Source organism: Triplophysa dalaica, chromosome 22 (genome assembly GCF_015846415.1).
Source record: "Triplophysa dalaica isolate WHDGS20190420 chromosome 22, ASM1584641v1, whole genome shotgun sequence".
Taxonomy (NCBI): Eukaryota; Metazoa; Chordata; class Actinopteri; order Cypriniformes; family Nemacheilidae; genus Triplophysa; species Triplophysa dalaica.
Window position 1 is genome coordinate 7,708,577 of NC_079563.1, and position 14,512 is coordinate 7,723,088.

General features: G+C 37.7%; 1 protein-coding gene across 1 annotated transcript in view; it reads left to right on the forward strand.

Annotated features, from left to right (window-relative positions):
• Window positions 1-1,733: 1,733 nt before the first annotated feature.
• Window positions 1,734-14,512, forward strand: part of sppl3 (signal peptide peptidase 3) — a 35,151-nt gene continuing 22,372 nt past the window's right edge. Inside the window, exon 1 of the mRNA XM_056736945.1 lies at window positions 1,734-2,235. Within this exon, the coding sequence (XP_056592923.1) occupies window positions 2,213-2,235 (23 nt within the window). The 5' untranslated portion in view covers window positions 1,734-2,212. The remainder of the gene's footprint in view (window positions 2,236-14,512) is intronic.

Consider the following 14,512-nt stretch of genomic DNA (forward strand, 5'->3'; position numbering starts at 1 on the left):
CCCAATGTTGTTCCATTGCCAACATCCATTCAAGTTGATGACTTTTATTGTAGATAAATTAATTACCTCGGAAATGCCTTGCACTGCAAAAGGAAAGCATAAATCTTACAGTTACTCTTTCTCAGGATTAAAGATTTGAACATAACCATAACGCTAAGCATGAAACATTGCAGTATAACTGTTTGTGTTGAACATGAATGATCCAAATTGGGTAGCTTGTTGAGACCCTTTGGATAACGTAATGTGCAAAAAATGAAAAACCTTACTAGGAACCTGAGCCATCAGACATGAGTGTTATTTCTTTTGATCTGGACCAATTAGCAACCATTTTGAACACTACACAACCACATAATAACATGATATAACAAAATATATCACAGATCAATGCCATGGCAACCACATATAACACTCTTGCATCATGGCTGCAATGTGCATGGCCAAGCAAGCAACATTTAAAATGTGAAAATGTAAAAATCCAGACTAACTGCTTTTTCCTTTTATAGTAATGGCTAAGTGAGTTCAAGGTCATGATCTCGGCAGGATGAGAGATAAATCTGTGAAACCGTAAACAAAAGGATTGTTAACAGTGGGCAGCTTCTCCTCAAAAAGCATTTGTTGTGGTTACAGGGACAGGTTGGGAATAATCTCTGGGCACAGCAGCTCCTTACACATTTTTGTAATCCCAGGAAGAAGTCCACAGGGGGTAGAGTATTAATGAGAGTCCGCTCTACTCCTCATCCTCCTCAACTGAGCTTCTACTGAGAAAAAGAACAAGGACATGGCGCCATCTCTTATAGTTTGATTTTTGGTATTATTAGAAGCTTTTCATTGCATCCTCTTTTTTACTTAGTGATTAAATCACTAAATCACACATTAATATACCAAATGCACAATGTAACGATACCATTTTGTGACAACTTGACTTCTTTATTTTAACGTCTCTCATAAAACGAACATGGTTAACCGAATTTCAAAATATTGGCAAATAAATCCACATTTATTTATACGCACTTCCATTAAAATTATCTTCAGGTGGTGTGTAGGCCCCGTGTGCTTTCGCTTCCTTGGCGTTCTCTGTCAATTGCACACGTGAGAAACAGCACTTGAATGCACTGATGCACTATTTTACATATGAAGTAATTGTTTAATATTATATGGAAGGTAAACATGAGAGCTAATAAAAGACAACAGAAATTCTCAGAGCATGGCACTGGCAACGCCAAGGTCATGGGTTCGATCCCTGGGGACTGCACAGTCAGAAACAAAATGTATAATACAATGCAATCCAAGTCGCTTTGGATAAAAGCGTCTGCCAAATGCATAAATGTATAATCCATGCACATAATATAATACACTTACACGATACCCTATGGATATACATTGTTTATACCCACAGGCCCTTATTTAAATCATCTGTGTACTGTATTCTATTGTGTTATGGTATCTGTGTGTTGTTCCTGTTTCTGTGTGCTGGATGCTCCCGTCACCAAAACAAATTCCTTGCATGTGCAAACATACTTGGCCATAAAGCTCTTTCTGATTCTGATATTCTGACAGAATGTTTAATAGCTATTGATAAACAAATACAAATATATTTTCACCCGATCCATCAGTCCAGCTCTAGTTATATACTTGTGTTGTCAATTATGCCATCCTTATACCCACTGCCTCAGCCAATCCAGTCACATTCACGTTGAGTCTGCAATACTGCATGTCACCTATTGGCAGAGCCTGTCCCTCCATATCATCTCTGTGGGCAAGCGTGTGAACGCGCATTTCTTTGGCAGGAACGACATTTGCACGCTCCCGTGCATTCGGCATAGAAAACAAAGCTATCCGTGCGCTTCCATTACAGCTAGCGGGTCAAACATAGCACATCTATCTCTCTCTGCATGAACACCCAAGATGGGTATCCAGCTCATCTGAGGGCCTTTGATACCGGGGCATGTTTTGAGGTCGGTGAGACGGGCGGACGTTCTGCTGAAGTCAACGAGACGGTTTTTTGCGGAGCGCTTTTGTTGCTTAGCCGCCGCTAGTAGCAAAGCCCCGATCTTTGTATTTTCTGCCGCGAGCTGCTGAGGGCAAACACATCGCCATGCTGTTATCGGAGCAGGCTAAGTGAAGAAGGCGAAACCTCGAGCGTGTGGAGGAGATCATCTCGTCGTGTGAGCCGAACCTGAGCCCTCAACCGCCGACTGCCTGCTTGACTGACATGGCGGAGCCGAGCTACTCCTGGTGAGTACCAACTAATATCACCATTCGGAAACAAAACACCGTCATTCATAACGCGTTTACACACATTTAACGACTTCCATCGTTTAAAACGGTTTTCCTTTAGTACGGCTATATGCGTTTAACACGGTGATCATTTAACTCAAATTGAGGCGTATTTTGGACCCTATTTAGCACATTAGCCATCATATGAACGGGTTAAGTGCTTCGATATGAAACACGGTTAAACCAAACATCCATTTAATGTATTTATTCACATAAACATCATACACATTTCCAGGATGTTCGTTACATAAAATTGTTTGTTTGAAGTGCGATTTATTTAGTTGTAACAATATGCGCTAGCGGGCTAACGTGACCATCGTAACATGAATATTGTATAAACGTTTATGTTAATTCAGCGTCATTTCGTGGTTTATGACCAGATTCAGTAACTTAAATTCGCTCTTGTCTAATCGCACGTTTGCTCGTGGTTTATCTTATTATCTCTACTAATCCTGTCTTTGAGGAGAGCTTTGTGCTGTATATATGCAAGACATTGGCTGTGTCTTAAAATCTAGGGAGCAGTCTTTCTAGAGTCGGAAACGATGCCCTATAATGCTGCTTATGTAGTCAGCTCACTAGGTATGGAGACCCGACAATGATGTGTAAACAATGTTGTCGGCTCAGTATGATTTCCTCTTTTTAACACTAAGACACCAGGCCATTGTTAGAGCTCTAGACGGATTGCATATGCCACATTGTTGAACGTTTTAGGCCTGTGGGTCTGTACAAATACACATAACTGAAAATGTTGACAGAAATGTCTAGGCGGTCTGTCGTTTTTCGCCTTGAAGTTGTGTTTTTGACACTTTTTCTGAGGCACACAAAAGATGTTATTTTTGAGATATGTGGTTTGTGTCCACACAATGGATGTCAATGGGTTTCAGTGTTGTTTGGTAGCTAACACATATCTTGTGTTCTGCAAGAGAAAACGTCATACAGGTTTGCAGTGACATAAGTGTGAATAAATAATAAATTAACTTCTTTGATGGTCGATCTGTTTCAAATTGGAGCATGAGTGGTTTTAAAAGTTTGCATGAATAGTACAGAATGTCTCAAACCTATTGATCTGATTTGATGATTTGATTTGTACAGTTCTGAATCCTGCAATTGAATCCTTTGCAGGAATTGTGTGAACACGTGTCTGTAAACAAAGGTTCCTGAGCCTATGAGGATGAAAAAGAGAAACCTTGCAACTTGCATCTGATAAGAGTCAAATGTTTTTAAGCCTGGTGGTGTTTGTAGGCCAAAGTCTGCTTCTAACTAACTTGAGTCTTGAATTGTGATGTTATTGATATTAAGATGTTGTCCTCCACCAAGCCGCTATTAAAGCGGAAATTATCCATTCGATCAAAATGTATACAAGTAATTTTTTTTTAAATATATTAAACTTATTTTTACTTAAATAAAAAGAACAGAGAACACATTCAAAACACGTAACTTTAAAAAAAAAACGGGATGTTTCATTACAGCTTTTGAAGCAATGGCGCCGCCGTCTTGCAGCGCCATGGCATGTGACATCACCGGGTTGGTTCGCGAGATTGCAATATTATCAGATTGCAATATGACGTCCGTAACGTAAGGCGTAACGTGATCTAAACAACACTTGCCAGAGTTATATGTGCATTACATTGTGTTACTAGTTCAAAGCTACGTAACATATTTCATATTATTGACCCGCGATGACAGTTTGTTTACCTGCTGTTAATAGGGCGTTCCAGCATTTAAGAGAAAGCATTGCCACCTCCAACATGTCCCCCGTAATATAGTAAATGGCATAATATAGGTAATGTACGCACCATGGTGATCCAGAAATGGCTAGAAATAGGGATGCACCGATCCGATACTCTGGATCGGAATTGAGGCCGATCCGGGTCTTTTTTGCTGGATCGGGTATCGGACTGACGGGTTCTCTTTAGTCCGATCCGTTGCGATACCCGTGGATGTTACTATAAAGCTTCATAAAGGACTAACTATCAGGAAATTACCATAAACGTTGTCATGCACTGTTTTCGATGTCATGTATTTCGATAGCTTTATGCGAGGAATAAACCAATATAGCATAATTATAAAACTCTGACCTCCGCTGGTGCGGTAATCTGTCAATCTCAATCCAGCATGCGTGTGTCCGGGAACAGTCAGGATGTTTCTCGTTCCAATGTTTTCAATATTCTTCATAATCACTAGATAATAGAGGGTGGTTTTGTTTAAAACACATTTTGCCGGAGACGGTACTCGCTGAGTGTAATGTTATTAGATTCAAGCACTGGAAGCGGTCTATGTTATGCGTCATTCATACATAACTTTAAACTTTAGGATGGATTCAATTTTCTATGATTTAAACACATAACATATATATTCTCTTTGTGTTATAACTGTTTTGAACTTGGGAAGCAAAGATCCCCGCGACAACAGGATCATCTCTATCCGGGATGCTCGTGAGTGAAGCGGGTGCTTTAAGCGCATCATTCTGCGTCCAATGCGCATGACTTTAAATAACGTAGAAGCGAATGTATTAAGCGCATCATTTTGTGTCCAGGATGTGCATGAGCGAGTTTGGACACTTTTATAATGTGATAGCTTTGTGTAATAAACAGAGATTTATTTGTTAAATATTTTGTAAGTATCTGTGCTTTATGAGACCACATTTTTGTTTTGTTTGTATTTTTAAGTTTAATACAGCACTTAATTACATTTAAAAAAAATCATACTTTTAAGTAAAAATACTTAAGTAAAGGAAAATGGTAGATTTTAATGTACTTATGGATTTAAAGTAAAAAAAAAACAATTTATTTATGGACTGTAGTGGAATAAGTATGATGTGATTCATACTGTAGGAAAGCATTTTTTGTCCAAAGTACTCTGATAAAGTACAGATAGTTTAAAATGTACTTGAAAGTAAACATGCTTAACTATTCATCTCTGGCAATAAAAGCTAAAATATGCAAGTCTACTTTGATCATGAAAAACAGTGCTAGTATCGGATCAGAATCGGAATCGGCCGATACGCAGAATTCAGATATCGAAATCGGATCGGAAAGGAAAAAGTAGTATCGGTGCATCCCTAGCTAGAAATATATGGTCCAAACCAGCCTCCTGACAGCAGATAGACTCTAACACGGGAGGGATCGGCGCACACTATCCACACTGACACCATGTGGGTTCACAACTTCTCCCACCTCTACGGATACATTGATCTCTGCGTATTGGCTCAAATGCATAAGCAATTGGACTAATCATGTGCTCATCAGCTCGTTCTAGTTGTCTCCTTCCATTTTAGAACAGTTCATGTTCAGAAAGTTAGTAAATACTTGTTTTTCTTCACTGCTCAATGTAGGGTATTTGCAAGGCGGGTGTCTGATTTCTCTGAGCCGTTGTTGATGTTCAAATCTCCAAAACAGAAATGCCCCTGCCCCCATCTTTCGTGTCCTGTGCACCTTACTGCTGATTGGCTACAAGGTTGTTTTGGTACTCGTCTCCGACTTTGTCCAAACTAGCGTAATTTCGGAAATCGGACACCCCACCTTTAAGTGATAGTAGGTTTACTAAGTAATGTACATTTGATCGAATGGTGCATTTCCGCTTTAATACTTGTATGTTAATATGGTGCATTGTGTATTTAGTAACTCTTGCTGAACAGGTTAAAGTAACAGACTTTTGCTGATCTAAGGCAATAATACGTCACTCTGACCTGCTACTGTAGTTAATGTACTTATACGTGACACGCAACCATCATTTGTTAAGTGACAGCGAATAACAACATCAGACCAAACTGAGTATTCGGCAGTTGTTCTTTAATCTCATGGGCCATATGGGAACTCAATGTTTAATGCTAATCTGTGTAAAAGAAGGCTGCCAACTGGGTTTGGTTTGGTACCCAGCAATGATGTGTAAACGATATAGTCGGCTCAGTATCATTTTCCCTTTTTAACACTAAGGCCCAATCCCAATTCTATTTTATACCCCTTCACTTACGCCTTGCCCCTTGCAACACAGTTGCAAGGGGAAGGGCTAAAACATTCCCCTAAGAAATAGGACACCACTACTACACCTATATAGGCCTATGTCATTATAAAACGTCACTCACCGTATGTAGATGCGGCAATGTTTATCATAAACTTCCAAAATGCTGCTGTCAGCTGTGGTCATATCAGTTTCGTGGATTACAGCCTAATAATTTACCCTGAACTTTTTCGACAACAGCAGCTCACTATACACCCTCGTATATCAGAGCACATTTTGATTAACCCAGCGTTCTTCCTCTATCTGGGCGGGGAATCTGGGGGCAAACGCGAATCTGAGGGGGAGCGCGTTCTGCTTCCCCCAGTTTGTGATTGTATTCCGGAGATGGCCGTGATTACAAATACTGTTTTTGCGGTTGTGAATGTTGCAGATCAATCGTGCAAACATTAAAGAGTTACGTTTGTACAATTTTGTGACTTTTTATAAACATTTCAAGTACTCAAGACAAAAAACTGAACACAACATTCAATTCAACATAAACAAGATGATTATTAGCTGTTTAAATTCTTATTAAAGCCCAAATAAAGCCTTGCATTATACTTGCATAAGCAGCCATGTTGGGAAATTTCATAACCCTTCGTTTGAAGTGAGATCCTGAAAAATCTTAGTTTGAAGGACTATATGCCCCTTCCCCCTATCCCTCCAATCAAAAGAGAATCGAGACATCCGTTCACGTGAACGCGCTAAACAGAGGGGCAGGGGATTGTGTAGTGGTAAGGGGTAGAAATGAGTTTGGGCCTTAGCTTCAGCTTACTCATGCGGTCCATTCTGATCTAAAATAGCTTAAGTATTTCTAGTTTTTCAGTTGACAATTTTTTTGTTGTTGCTAAAACTGCATTTGGCGACACAATTGTTAATATTCAAACCATACATGCCACATGCATGTCCTTTTTAATCCTGTTTTGTCCAGTAATCCCTATTTCAACCAATGTCTTTGAGTGGACTAAGTCTCTGATCACATATAACGAATACCGCTGTAAGAACACAGTCACTCACTTGTATGATGTGATGCTTTCCAGTTTGTACTTTAATAAAGTAAAATATTATTATTGTATCTTAAAAATACAACAAATTTAAACTTAAAATTAAAACTGATTTCACAGGGCCCACACAAAAAAGTGTGACGTTGACTTGTGCATGTGTGTGTGAGATTTATGAGGGTGCTTTTGCTGCAAGCTTTGCTCAACATTTACACAAACTGAATCAGACACGCGATTCTCTGCTTCTGTGCAAAAGCATTTCTAGTGAAATGTCAATACAAATTGTCAGTCAGGTTAGCAAAAGTAACCTTAACCTATGCAAAAGTATCTGCGGTTGGTTGGAGGTGGGTGTTACTTTCTTAATGAAATTTAAAAAAAAAATTACATCCAACAAAAACTTGCCTGTTCGCATGAAGAGCTTTACTTCAGTAGCTGTTATATAGGCCTAATGATATTGTTGTAATGCAGGTTATTGCAAATAATGTTATATTGTTAAAGAATCATTACCATTGCATTAAACCAAGCTGCTATACAGAACAAACTTCAGTCTCCACATCACAATCAAAAAGTGTGTAAGGTGTTTACAGACAGATGAATGCAACTTGCAATCCAACTTTGTATGCAGATGCACATTCAGGTCTGGCTTCATTCTGGAATGGCCATATTTAAAGTGCTAGTAAAGTTCAGGGAATGCTTTTCACGACAAATATCCTGTTTCACTCAAAAATATCTCCCATTACATAAGGTTTGTTAATGCATTGAGGTAAATAAACTCAAACAGAGCACCTTGTTCTGTTTTTTATTTGACTAGAACTGTGAAATTAAAGGAACAGATCACCCAAGAATTAGATTCTAGCCATATATGGCTTTTGTGTTTCTAAACAACACGACAAGGCTGTGAAAACCTCAAAATCTAATTCTGGTATAATGATTAAAAGTTTAAAGGGGTCAAGTGACAGGGATAAAAGAATATTTTTGTTTGTTTTAGGTGTGATGCAATTTCTAGATAGACAATGATGCAATGATCATTTCAAACGCTTCCAGGTTTGGTTGCAACACTAGTTCCGACACTTGTCTAATACACACATGGGCAACTTAAAACACACAAAAAGACACGTATTCTCCCCATATGACCACTTTAATATCAACCACTAATTTCACTATAATTCATATCTTTGACATATCCTTACTCGGTCAATATAACATAAGATGTCAAGTTTATATGAACACAGAAATATGTAGGATGATTTTATTTAAAAGATATCTTTAGCTTGGTTTTCACATACTCTTGCACAAATAGTGTGTTTTTATACATGTTGAATAAAAAATCTTGGTCACTGCTTTTTATTAAATAAAACTGAATGAGCACCCAATACTATAATGATCATCAGACACTCTTACAGAAGTCTGAACTTTAGACTGTTCTTCACACAAAGCTATCAGAAAACTTTAAATATAATGTACAAATCATGTGGGATACTTTTATGGTACACTTTAGTCATGTAGGAAACTGGCCCCCGTCTTTGTTCATTTTCACCTTTTTGTTCCATGGAAGGAAAGAGCAAGTTTATAGGGCAGTATTTTTTGCACGATTCCTTTAGGAAAGAAGCACTTTAAATTTTGGACAGTTTGGCTAAACGTGTGGACTAGAGATAGTGGTAGCGTAATGTTTAAAGATGCAGACATTGTAAGCTAAAGTAGATAAAGCCTTTAGGAAATCACTTAACCCTGAATTTCTTGAGGGTGACCGGAGATGCTCTTATTGTAAATCAAATACTGTTGTTGAAAAGGGATCCGTTATGAAATATGTTCTTAAATAGGCTTTAAAGCATTTTCAAAGAAACAGTTCAGAAGAATAGTAATTACAAATTAACTTTAAAACATTTATGTTATCTATATAAGCTTTAAGATTAACCTTTTAACTAACTAAAAACTTGTGTCTGCATGTTTTGAACAACACTATTATTTACATTCATCATGATACAGGTATGATTAGGGATGGGCCGGTATGAGTTTTTGACTGTGTGGATACCTTGAGCAAAACTGTCACGGTATTACAAATACATATCTACATTGTGATATTTTCAAAGAAGAACATTCTGGAACAGTCAGGTTAACCTGCAGCTGAACAATGTTTTTGGAGACTTGTTTACTTTCTACACCTTTATTTTTCAGTCCAAGTTATAATGCTGGAATGTAAGCATGTTAAACTAGCTCAAACTAGTTCATGATGGGCTAGTTGATTAGCCATGTTATTTGCCTCGGTAGAAAGCCAAATAGTATTTATTCTGACTTGACTTCTTTTTTGAAGCTGCTGGTGTTTGTTTTGTATGGAGGACGAGAAATGGTTTAAGTATTAATAGATTTAGATAGCAAATTTTAAAAATGTAGAAATGCTTAAATAAATGTAGTAATGCATAAAGAAATGTTGAAATACATAAAGAAATGTTTTACCAAAAAAATGTTTTACAAAGTTGATATTTTTGACAGATTTATTTAGTTATTTACGCATTTATGTATTTATTGATTGATTAATTATTTATAAATATAGGCATGTATTTATCTATTTATTTAGTTAATTATGCTTCTATTTAATTATTTATTCCTGCATTTATGCATGTGCTTATTTGTTTATTTATGCGTGTATTAATGTTTACTCAAGTAATTTCTTGTCCTCCATAGTTTTACATTATAATTTGTTTTTTAAACGTCAGTACCGGCATCTGTTTATGCAGCTCAGAGCGTATGTTGTCAACTTTTCTGGAAAAAAAAACACCTTTTTTCACAGCTAACCAATGAAAGAGACCTTTTGTTTTCATAAGAACATGCGGCCGAAACGCCTATTGGAGCATAGTTTTCTATACATAATAAGTAAGATTTTCCCTTTGAACAACCTTTGAATGCATTTCTAGCGAGAACTGTATAGTAGTTTTTAAATATGTGATTAGTAACTGCAAAGACGCTCTGTTTATAATTCAAATAGACTTTTGTTACGCCGCCTGTCTGTTTCTCTCGGCTGCCTTCGTGCACAGACGTTCGGCTGCTATTTGTAACAAAAAGATACCAGCATCTTTTTACTAGAGATGAGTCACGAATTTCAAATATTCGATTCGTTTTTAAATTATAAAATTTCGAATAGTGTGTGCGATCTTAAAAAAAAATCGCAGTGTTTTCACACATAACGTGTTCATGTAATAACAACGCAGCTTAAACCTAAAGGCTGTCAATCAAGAGACAGTACAAAAAATTTCTTACAACAATTGTTAATGAAGTTACGCACACTGCATACCCGCATGGCATAACAGATATGATAAATTGAGACTATGTCAAAAATGAGTTCTGTGTGGGGTCCTTTAATAAATTGAATGAGAATAAAGTGCAGTGCCATCTCTGCAATGCAAAGCTGTCTTGACATGGATCAACAACTACGATGGACAATCATTCAAGGGCGAAGCACCCAACAGATCCATGCGGTATACCTTGGAACCGGTACTCGGCCCATGCCTAGTTTTGATCATATTGCATTCAGCCCACATTCAGCTGTTGTTCTTTCAAACATGTTTTCCTTTTTAATGAAGTACCAACAGTAGGTAGAGGGATGTGTCATATGACATCAGATCAGTTTCTGCCACTACTTTTCTGCTATAGCCTGTTCCATTATTGGTTTTGCTGACAGCGTGAGGGACATCATTTTCATGAAATTGCTAAAAGGGCCTCAAGAGGAACTTCAAGGAAGAACCTTGTTTTAAATAGCTGGCAAATATCCAGATTACAGCGCAACACGGTCTACCTTTTTTCTGCAGCCTTGGGTCTTGTCATTCATTTTCTCCACAGGGATTTAAAAGAAAGCGTAAGCCTTTAAAAACACAGTTCTAGGCCTTGAGCAAAGTCCAGCAAGCTCTGAGATGAAACGCAACAAATGGTTGAAGGTAGTAGTCATGCTTTGATTTGAAGATTTACACAGAACAGGCGAAAAACCGGCTTCTTATAATGAACTAGCAACAGCCTTGGGCCTTTTGTCATGAAAAGGGCAGCAATGGAATTCTGTTGTAGAAGTGTACTAGGCTTTTGTGCCATTTGTCATTTGCCCTTCCATTACTTGATATGGTGTATTAGAATCTGTATTTTCTGTTTGATAAACTAGTTCAATCTGAATTGATTAAGGTTTTCTATACCATCCAGTGGTGTCATAATGATGCTACTGAACATACATTGCAAAAACATTCAACAGGATCTATGTAGTCCCACTTTTGTAATAAATACTCTGGGTGTGCATTAAATGGAGGCTTTGGGGATTATTTTTCTAATCTGCATTGGCCCATTGTGCAGCAAATTAGGGCCGAATAACAGACCGGTGCATCTGTGAGCACAGCTAAGTGTTGTTGTGGAACATGCGATGTGGCCTCTTGCGGCATAACACTGTGGTGTCCCTCTCTGCCTGCTAACTTTTTCACTACCTGATAACTTCACAAGAAAATGCTGAGACTTAAATTCTTTTATCCTTGATTCTTAATCTAGCCTTGTAGATTTCATCGATTAAATATGATGCTACTTGAAAATGCGAGTAACTTTTTGAAACTCTATAATTAGCGAGCCTTCAACCATATAGTTTAGGCTACAAGTATGCATGGGTACCAAAACCTGATAATGAGCCCAGCGGCTAAATTATTACCGTAGTCCCCTTTAGAGGTCGACCGATATGCGTTTTTCGGGCCGATACCGATTATTTCCATGCGAATTACACCGAAATTTTGAACCGATATATATATATATGCTGTAAAACCGTAAATTTATATAGAAATTAAGAACACAGGCTCTGAAAAATTTGAAACATTTTTAATTCTGACTGAGAAATCTTAATCATAACAGTCATAAAAAAGGGAACACCCAGCAGAATTCTGTGAACATTTTGTAAACCACAAGCAACACAGTAAAAAACAACAAGCAACAAATGAAAAAAATGAATTGAATGTAACAAATTATATTTATTTATGGCAAAAAATATGTTCTGATGACTTTAACATTGCATACAATACTATTCAATTAATCATTTAGATCATCATTGGATTAACTAGAAAAATTTGAATTTATATAATAAGTGTAAATAATTGAATTGCCTTCATAGCTTTATTGTGTATGTTGTTGAAAAGACCGCAATATTTTCATGAAGCTATAACATTAAAAGCATATTTTAGGCACACTTAGTTAGTACATAAGCCTATTCATTGATTGAGTTGTCGGCAAGACGGGCATTTAATCACACCCATGTGTGTCTCTGAACAATTATGTGTATAAATAAGTTGCGAAATATAACTCGATCTAACATTTGACGCGAGCAGCTTGAGATTGCGGAGTGTGTGTGTGTGTGTGCTCGCGTGCATGAGATCGCTCTGACTGAAGACCGACGATCGACGATTTAAGTTCTTTATGCTTTAAAATGTCTTGTCATTTTAAGTGACGTCCATTTAAAAAATACGTGCAAAACGGCAGCTCGATCAATTACAAGAAACACGTGTGCAGTGTGCTGCGAGTAAAATCATTGTTATACTATGGATGTGTATTATATCTACATGATAATAATGCGTAAATCCCGCGGAACCTGCAGGAAACCCGCAAAGCTGCTCCGAAATTCAGGCACTAATTGTATTGAAGTGTTTTGCATCTTCAGTGTAGTGGATTAAGATTTATTTCAACGTCTGATGCTGCCTTACATCATAGAGCATGAACCCGAAGCAGTGCTTTCGGTGTGAGAGTGAAATTATCTTTCTGTTCCGCAGCCTCCCGCGTTGATTGGCCGGACTCGTGACTTAGTCCCAACAAATCAGAGGTGCAGTGGGCGGGCATTACTCTAGGCAAACGTGTTCCGACTGCTCTCGCTAAATCCTTGGCTGCGTCAGAGCCAAATAGCGCATTTCAAAATCGGCAAATCGGCTTTGAAAATGATCGATATCAATTATCGGCTAAATCCTTAATATCGACGCCGATAATCGGCCAATTCGATAATCGGTCGACCACTAGTCCCCATTGTATATCTAGATAAACTGTGACGTTATCAATACTGTTTCTGTACTGGAGATTTTCTCTCCCTGTGGGACAAGGCAACTCACTCTGCAGCCATGACTTGTTAAAAGACAAAACTTCTAGCTAAAATTTGCATGTTAACCTTCCTGCTTAAATGTGTCTGTGGGTTCGACTCTGTTTATACTTTGCATTAAGTAGGGAGGCACCGAACGTTCGGTAACCAAACCAAAAAATATATATAATATTTAATATTATATAAGATATATAATATTTTTTGGGGCAAATATTTACGGTTGCACTGCCGCTCGCAACATTCTTTGACATCACAAAGTGGTCGCGTGTACACAATTCCATATACTAAACAAAGTTTGTGCTTGTCATAGTATGTTCTGTGCCTGCCGGCCACGAGTGCACCTTCTGAGAGAACAGTGACAGTCAGCTTTTGTGGGCGGAATTTGGAGGAGAGACGTGAACTGAAATGGTCGTCAGGCAGAATTGCTTTCATGGATTTTTTTTCTTTGAAGTATTTTGCGGCGTAGCCTATAATAATCCAACAGTTTTAATTAATACATATTTATATCTTGTATTGTTGAATGCCATTTTTTAATGAAGTGTTTTGTTGTAGGGGCTAGGGATGAGACACGAATTTCGAATATTCGATTAGTTTATTTAACTAGAATTTCGAATAGTGTGTGCGATCTTAAAAAAATTGCTGTGCTTTCACGTGTAACGCGTTCATGTAACCAAAGGGCGGCGCTGCCAATAACGACGCACCTAAAACCTAAAGGCTGTCAATCAAGAGACAATAGAGAAAAATATTTTCTCACAAGAATTGCTATGAAGTTACGCACACTGTAAACCCGCTTGGCATAACGGAAACGGTAAACTGAGACGATGACAAAAATGAGTTCTGTGTGGGGGTGAATGCAAATAAAGTATGGTCTAAAATCTTTATGGCTTTAATATATTTTCTTTGATCAATCACACTGTTTTTTAGTAGGTAAGAATGAATGCTCATATTTTACAAGGAAATGTCCTAGCATTATGAGTGGTTGATTCTGATCGACGTACTGTTAATAAGTGCCGTCATTCGGTTGTTAATAAATTAATGTTTCAGCGCGTTATCGTAATGTATGGCTTGATGTAAGATTGTCTATTCCATAATACATAAAGCAGTGTGCCGTCATACGGATTTAAAGCGTAAATGTTCTCTT